This window comes from Chenopodium quinoa, unplaced genomic scaffold (assembly GCF_001683475.1).
Source record: "Chenopodium quinoa cultivar QQ74 unplaced genomic scaffold, ASM168347v1, whole genome shotgun sequence".
Lineage (NCBI taxonomy): Eukaryota > Viridiplantae > Streptophyta > Magnoliopsida > Caryophyllales > Amaranthaceae > Chenopodium > Chenopodium quinoa.
The window spans coordinates 1,512,003-1,520,868 of record NW_018742914.1 but is presented as its reverse complement, the minus strand read 5'-3'; the positions used below and the strand labels follow the sequence as shown (position 1 = coordinate 1,520,868).

The following is an 8,866-nucleotide window of genomic DNA, read 5'->3' as shown; positions in this document are numbered from 1 at the left end:
ATTATTATCATCGCATTATTATTATAATCATTAAATATTATTATTAAATATTAATTATTATTATAACTATTTTATTATTATTAAATATTATTTATTATTATTATTAAAAATTAATAATAATAATTATTATTATTATTATTATCTTTAAATATTAGTTATTATTTTTAAATATTTATTTTTTATAGAAAAAATCAATTAATAATAAGTATAATTTGCCAATTACTACCGCAAGTTAATACCACTTTGTAAATTACTACAGCAAATTAAAAAATTTGTGAATTAATACCGCAAAATTTTTTAAGATGTTGCGATTACTACCAAACCCCCATTAAACCCAACTATGACGTCATTATATCCCTTTAACCCGTGTTTGACCATGGTTAAGGGTTTTAACCAGCCCCCCCCCCCCCCAAAAAAAAAAAAGAAAATGGATTAGGGATATAATGACGTCATGGTTAAGGGCTTTAACCATGGGTTAAAGTGATATAATGATGTCATAGCTGGGTTTAATGGAGGTTTGGTAGTAATCACAACATCTTAAAATTTTTTGCGGTAGTAATTTACAAAGTAGTATTAACTTGCGGTAGTAATTCACAACTTTTTTAATTTGCGGTAGTAATTTACAAAGTAGTATTAACTTGCGGTAGTAATTGGAAAATTTTCCTAATAATAATAATAATAATTATTATTATTATTATTATTATTATTACTACTACTACTACTACTTATATTATTATTATAATTATTAAATATTAATTTTTATTATATAATTCAATATTAATTATTATAATTATTAAATATTAATTATTATTTATTTATTAAATATTAATTATTATTATTATAATAATAATTCAATATTAAGAATTATTTCTAAGCAAAACAGAGGAAAGTGGAACAAATTGCAGCAAAGCTGAACGGAGCAGAGCAAGACTCGGCAGAGCACAACAGAGTAGCTCTAAAGAACACAAACTTTTAAATAAAACGGATGTTCAGTAAATTACTGAACATCCATTATAAAGTGACAATAAAATGTGCAAAAGTTACACTTAAACGCACAAAAGTTACCATGATATATATAAGTGTTGTTTATGCTTCATTGATAAATTTGACAAAAGTGACACTAAATCTGACAAAAATGTACCCGATGTACAGTAAATTACTGAAAACCGGGTGTATACAAAAGTTTTCCTCTAAAGAATAGGGGAAATGATTTTGGCACACCCTAAACTGATTTTGGCACACCCTTATGTGAGAGCACAATTTTCTATGCTATCCTCACATAGGGGTGTGCCTAAATCAATTTAGGGTGTGCCAAAATCAATTCCCAAAGAATAGCACCTTAACTTACTTTAACAAAAAAAAAAAAAAAAAAAAAAAAAAAACCACTAAAACAACAAAATTCAGAAAAAGCACACACCAATCAACTCACCCCTGACACTCCCTCTCCCTCTACGGCTCTACCCTCCTATCACTCACTCACCCCGCGCAATTTCGAATTGGTTTTCATTTTGAGTATTTTCACCAAAACCAAAAAACCCTTCTCTTCCATTTTCACTGCTCTCATTCTCCATTACCAGAGATGAAGAAGAGAGGTCAAAGGAGAAACCCAGTTAGAGAGAGAAAACAACCCAAACTTTCTCTCACTAGACCTCTTGAATCACTACTCTCTCGTCCTCCTTCTCTTAAACAACACCCTCAAATTCACGCTTCTTCTAACAACATTCTTCAATCTGATTCTTCTAAGCTCTCTTCCACCGCTGCCGATGCCTCCGATTTTGGTTCTACCGAAATTCTTAGTCAGGATTTCTTTTGGTACAGCTCGATTTCTGATTTTATTGATGATTTATAATTAAAGTTAATACCTTTAATTAATTGATTAATTGGGTTGTGTTCTATGATAATTGTGCTTTTAATGGGTTTTTGTGGTTATATTGGGTTGTTTTATTGTTGATTTTGATTTGGGTATTGATTTTATTAGGTTAGGGTTTACTTGATAGGAGTGATTGTTGCTGTATTGATTGAATTTGTATTTGTAATTGGGGTTTTCAAGTAATTTTGTTTTTTGGGGAAATTGTTTGCAGCACACTTGATTATATTACTCCGGAATGTCAGAATTTATTTGTTGATTTTGATGCCAATAAGGTGAGTACTGATACTTTCAAGGTTGATTTTTTTTTTTTAGTTTTATCTTTGTCTTGGTGTGATGGAGAATTGGGCATTTTGATTCTATTGGCAGGAACATATATCATGTCCGGCTTCGCCGGAGAAGTTGAAGACTGTCAAGAGTAGAAGATTAAAGCAAGGTGATTGCGTTCTCTGCAAGCTTAGAGCATTACCTTGGACTTTTTTAATTTTTCTTTCTAAATTTAGTACAGTAATAAATTATGTCTATGTCATTTGATTAAGGTTGTTCTCTTAGCTTGATAGTAGTTCATGATAAAGTTTCTAATGAAGCTCTCTAGCTCGTTATGTTAATGTCGTAGTCATCTCTAGACTGTACTTGCCAATATAGTTGAGGGCTTTGCAAGATATTGATGTATTTAATGCGTTGTTGGATTCCTTCTCTTGTACTTATCGAAGTTATTGTTAGAATGTGTTCTTGATGGGGCTTTTAACAATGGTCTTATTGAAGTCTTGGTTGTTGAATGGGCATAATGCATGTTCTAGATCTTTATCCATCAATGGTGAAATCCAATATATAGTTGTAAACTTGTAACAATTGCCCGACCAATTTATTATTGGATTTTCGTGTTTTGATTGCTTGGAATGGGGACTGCTGCTTGACTCTCTACCCATGTGTTTTGAGAAGATCTGCTTCCTGCTTCCATATACTTTTTGTTTCAAACTAGTGATATAATGTGGTCATTATATGTACTTCTCTCATTTCACAACTTTGGCTGTCGATTTGGTTTGTATAAATGTGAAACTATCCTGGTCAATTTGGGTTTCTAATGGTTTTCTAAAGAAATGTATGGTTCATTTGTTTTCCTTTTTGTAGTTTTGAATGGTCCATTTATTTAGTTTGTTTGATTTCATTTTATCTGTTTACTCTATATAGCATATTTAGTTCTTTACTAACTTTTCACTTGCAAACTCAATAAATTTTTTAATACCTTCATCACTGAATTTTTCATAATCTCAACAGATGGCAGCTTTGTAAAATCTCCAGCTTCTATGTTGGATCATCAACAGGCAGTGGAACTTGCAAATGATACAAATTATGTGAATGAAAACAAGACAGGAAAAACCGCAGCTACTGCATTGGACAATGGTCCTAATTATGTCCCGAAGTCAGCTATTGCTTTACGCTGCCGTGTTATGCCACCTCCCTGTTTAAAGAACCCTTATATAAAGGATGCCGTGGAAATGGATGTGGATCCATTTGGAAGTTGGAGAACAAAGTGTTCAGGTTTTTCCTTTTGTTGACTCTAGCTGCTTCTGCTTTCCACTTTATAGGTCCTTTTTAGTCTCTTAAGGTTTACTCACTTGTTTTTTTTTTTTTTTTTGAAAATCTTTTGATGTGTGGAAGTTCTCTTGGTTATATGGTGCTTACTTTATGAGATAGTGAGAATAAATTTTGTACAATTTTGCTTAGGTTATCTCTCTGCGTCTGCTGGTGCTGAAAGCATGTCACGCTACTGTACCGACTTCCAAGAAATAGAGGTATTGTCAGCAGTTGCCAGATATTATGCATATACGGAATTGCAAATAAAAGTAAGCTTTAAATAATACTAAATATTTTCCTTGTTCTCAGCAAATTGGAAATGGAAACTTCAGTCATGTATATAAAGTCTTGAAGAGAATTGATGGTTGCCTCTATGCTGTAAAACGTAGCACTAAGCAATTGTGCCTAGACACAGAAAGGTATATTCACTTTTCATTAGAATCTGAAGTAATTCATTTTCACTCGTCTGATTGTCAATCCTTATTAACTGGCAACTGCTTTTTCGAATTGTCTACTGCAGGCGGAAAGCTTTGATGGAAGTTCAAGCACTGGCTGCTCTAGGTTTGTCAAATGAGACCTGTCTCAAAGATGCTAGCAATATTTTTATTGTTGACTTTGATTAATGGTCTGAAAGATGATTTCGCTTGGTGCAGGATTTCACGAAAATATAGTTGCTTATCACACTTCCTGGTTTGAAAATGAGCAACTGTATATACAAATGGAGCTTTGTGACTATAGTCTTTCCAGTTATAATACATCTTGCTCGCTTACTGAGGAAGAAGTTTTGGAGGTTTTTTTACAGGTAGCCTTTTCTTCTGACTTTTGCCTCGACAATGTTGCCATGTTGTTCTAAGGTTAAATTGATGAGCAATCCAACCTGATATGATTGCCTGAACTGAAATTTCGGTGCAATTTTCATTATTAAGCTTGAAAAAATGAATTTTATCACATTGCACTGATTTAGTTTTTATTTACCATATACCTTGTTTTTCTTCTTTTTTTGGCTTTGGGCGTATTTTGTTATTCTTTTTCAACTGATCTTTGTATGTTCTTTTGGTGGCTTTTTGGTGTTCTAGTAAGATTATTCCTTGTAGTTCCACATTCCTAAAACTTGTGTTTGCAGATTGCCAGAGCATTGCAATACATACATGCAGGAGGAATTGCTCATTTAGATGTAAAGCCAGAAAACATTTATGTAAAAAATGGTGGCTATAAGCTTGGTGACTTTGGTTGTGCCACACTACTAGATAATAGTCTTCCCATTGAAGAAGGTGATGCACGCTATATGCCTCAAGAGATTTTGAACGAGAAGTATGATCATCTTGATAAAGTTGATATATTTTCACTGGGGGTTTCTATCTATGAGCTTTTGCGAGGTTCATCATTGCCAGATGCAGTGCATCAGCTTTTGAGAGAGGGGAAACTACCGCTGCTTCCTAGCAATTCACTGCAGTTACAAAACTTGATCAAGGTATAATCTCTCAACTTTAAGTGCACTTTTTAACTTTCCTTCTACATTTTTTCCTCCCGCATCAATCAAACAAAAAATATATACGAAGTATCATGCTAATAGTGCTGATCACCCTGAGCTCAACTCATTTTACTTTTAGTGGATAACCTGCACTTGCAGGAAACTTGAATAAAACCCTATAATTCTAAATTCCTAGAAAGAGACAATTGTAGATAGATTTGATCGTTAGGCACTTTTATCAATTTTGTGTTAATTGAAAATGAAGTGATTATCTGTAACAATGTATGATGATTTGCTCATAATTTGACAGCTCATGGTGGATCCAGATCCAACAAGGCGACCTTCTGCTAGAGAACTGGTAAAAAACCCAATTTTCACCAGAATCTTGTAAACAGGTGAATCCCAAGTATGATAATTTTGGATGGTTAAGGCTTCTCATAAGACCTGCTGAAAAAGAAGGCCAAGCATATTTAAAACCTCTAGGATTACAGCCCATGAGTACGAGTTCAGAAATACTCATGAATCTAATTTAACTGTCGATTATCTATCATTGGATGCACCAATTTTTGCCTTCATGTATGGTGCACATTATGTAAATGTATGAATATTGACAATTGCATATGTAACGAGGCCTTGAGGGGTCCTGTTACATCTTTATTGTGATCTTGGCCATGATATCAATGGAAACTGACTTTTGGACAGCATATCTACATGTTTTTTTTCCCATGCCAGTCCTTGAACATAGCATACAGATAAACCGGTAAACACAGTACCAACAGAAGGCAATGCATAAGCTCAGAGCAGCCTGATGGTCTGTTTCTTAAGCTTTCCTTAGTGCATATGGCACAGCACGGCAATTGTGTTAGCTTCTCCTTATGGGATTCAATGTCCACCATACATTTGACTTTCAGCAGCTCACGTTAAGAATAATGACACACAAAACATGATGCCTTGCAGGTGGTTTAGAAATTCTTCTGTCCTCTCAAGCATCAACTCTGTGCTTGAGCAGTTGAGCATCAGTTTTGATGTTAAATGAACTTTAACACTGTGTTTGGATAAAAAAGGAGAAAAGAAAAGAAGGGGGGGGGGGGGGAGGAGAAGAGGAGGGGAGGGAAGAATGTTGAATTTTCCTTTCAAATCTCTCCATTGTTGGAGGGATTATTTTCTTACAATTTAATCATTTTATTTCTTTTCCCTCCAATTCCCTTCCTTTTTCATTAATTATCCAAATGAAAGATAGTTCATCTCTCCATTTCCTTCAATCCAAACGCACCCTTAAAGTACCTCAGGGCCAAGATTCTAACCCAAAGTTAATTACGTCCAATACATTACGTGTGTACACACATATAGGAAGTAAGCCTAAACAATAAAAGTACTAATGTATAAGAAATACAGATTGTGTGTAGATTGTATTCTATATGTCCAATAATAGTACGGAGTAGATTATTACTTCTTATATTTCGTATTTCTTATACAAAGCAAACGGAAAATACAAAGTATATTTTTTAAGGAACGAAGGTAGTAATCTACAAGTATAAATTTAAAACTAAGTTGTTATTCATTGAATAAAATAACATTAGTAAATTTTTTTCGCTTATTAGGGCGTGTTCTCTTCAGCTTAATTTCAGTTCAGTTTAGCTTGAATCAGTTCAGTTCAATTCAATTCCTAATTTCCTTCTCTCATACACAATTCATTTCAGCTCAGTTCAATTAAGCTCCAATCAGCTTAGTTCAGTTCAACTCCAATCAGTTCAGTTCAGCTCCAATTAGTTCAGTTCAATAAATCAAAATAGACCCTTAGTCAACCTTAATGATTTTGGAAAAGGAATAGAGCACGAGAAATTTCTTACTTTCCTTTGTACAAGCACGATTACTACTACTACTACATAAGAGAAAATGATGATTCCCATGAGTGTGACAACAAGTGGGTTGACTACACATGCAAAATATTGACTATCATACAACAAAATTTCATGTGAAATTGAGGAGTTCCTTCAAAGATTTTTCTTCCTCATAGTTGGGAGTCATGACATCATTTGCTACCCAAGTTGTCCGAGGAAAATGTTGCTACCCAAGTTCCTTCAAAGACTTTAGTTTTTAACTTATTACTCTCGTGTGATACTAGCTTTGTATGAACACGATGTGTTACTCAATTCCTTCCACAATAATTGATACATTTTAATTTTTCTTCATTATTTATATATTCAATTTAACTATAGATTTTGAGTAATGTATCAAAAATAATTAATTTCATATACATGTTTATAAATAGATATTATCATATCAATATAAAATTTAATAATATTAACTATTTAATAAATTTTTATTCATTATTTAATTATATATAGTTTTTAACTTACTCCCGTGTGATACTAGCTTTGTAAGTGAATCTTTGTTAGACTTTGGCATTGCTAATAATTTCTAGTCGTTCAACTAGTTAATAGTTATCCAATTGCAATCTACCCGCAAGTGTCATCCTTCGCCTCAGTCAAATAGAGGCAGCGTGTGATAAGAAGTTGTTCCAAATCTTCCAATATTTGACAAATATGTGCATATGTGCATGCATGGCATGGGGCAAAGGATTTTTCCTTAACTCTTTTAAATTAGGGAAATTGCTACTCCCTCCATTTTTAAATACTTGCTTTATTTCTATTTTTTGCACTATTTATTTGTCCTACTATGACTAATGTATGTGATTTATACATTAGAAATATAGTCTTGAGGGTACTTGTTGGAATCATCTCAATGAATAAATTATTAATTTTCAATTGTTAGAATTTATACTTATTGATAATTAAAGATATTAGTGATCAAAGATTAGTATCGGCATGCGTGTCCTAGAGAAATGGAGTAAGTATTTAAAAACGGAAGAAGTACTAGTAATTCTAAGAGGGGGCAATCAGTTCATCCGGGTTATTAGGTTTGGCAATTCAAGTCACGTCAATTCAAGTTGAGTCATTTTTTAGTAGACTGGTTTATGTGGATTTGGTTTGGGTTCAGTTCATGTTATTATATACAGAGTATATGTTAACACATACTTGTACATGACTACATGATACATCAAATTAATTGATAGAGTTCCTATTAAGAAGGAAATACTTTATACTACTATTTCTTTTTAACTATGCATATGTAAAGAATCTCCTCCCAAACACTTGTACAAATGTAAATCCGATATTCTTATATGTACCATGAAAAATCACATACGAAGTAAATGCTATCATAAAATTCCGCATCTCATGGTCCAAAATTTCCATTAAATCTACACTAATATATTAAAATGAGTTTATAAAAACGTTCAAGAGTCATGGAGACTCTTTTATATTACACCATGTCACTTTTACAAACAATTTATGTCGCCATGTCACTTTGCCATATCATTTCACAAACAATTCATAACGCCACATCTCATAAAAATATGAAGACTCGGAGATTCGAACTCCAAACCGCTCATTACAAAATTGATTTAACAACCATGTAAGTCAATTATCACACATATTATAAATATGAAAAAGAAATATACATAAGTGTATATAATTATTAAAAAAAAACACTCACATCCATTCTTGATCTTTTAATCCACATTTATATATAAATACATACAAGTATTATTATTATTATTTTTTGAATAGATACATACAAGTATTATAATATAGAATAAACACAATAAAAAACCCAAAATTAGCTTTTTTTTTTTTTTTTTTTTTTGTTAGAATATACTCATAATATGGTTTCAAAAAAATAAAAATAAAACACCCATAATTAAAAAATTAACATATCTTATAAAGTGTCTGAAATAAAAATAAAATTATTCAAAGTGTCACCGGGAAAGCCCGAAATCACACACTAGTTAAACATCAAATAATGTACTACTCCGCATCAACTTTTTAGCCAATCAAGTTATGAATATAATCACTAACATGTTACTCATTTATTTATTTTTATTTTAT

At 32.3% G+C, this 8,866-nt stretch overlaps 1 protein-coding gene across 1 annotated transcript; it reads left to right on the top strand.

Moving 5' to 3' along the window:
• Window positions 1-1,169: 1,169 nt before the first annotated feature.
• On the top strand, window positions 1,170-5,614 carry LOC110727838 (wee1-like protein kinase). The gene is made up of 10 exons (XM_021907406.1): window positions 1,170-1,812; window positions 2,082-2,142; window positions 2,237-2,303; window positions 3,146-3,409; window positions 3,596-3,663; window positions 3,755-3,864; window positions 3,966-4,006; window positions 4,099-4,247; window positions 4,569-4,916; window positions 5,227-5,614. The coding sequence occupies exons 1-10, from the start codon at window positions 1,580-1,582 to the stop codon at window positions 5,305-5,307; spliced, it is 1,422 nt and encodes a 473-aa protein (XP_021763098.1). The 5' UTR covers window positions 1,170-1,579; the 3' UTR covers window positions 5,308-5,614.
• Window positions 5,615-8,866: the final 3,252 nt, after the last annotated feature.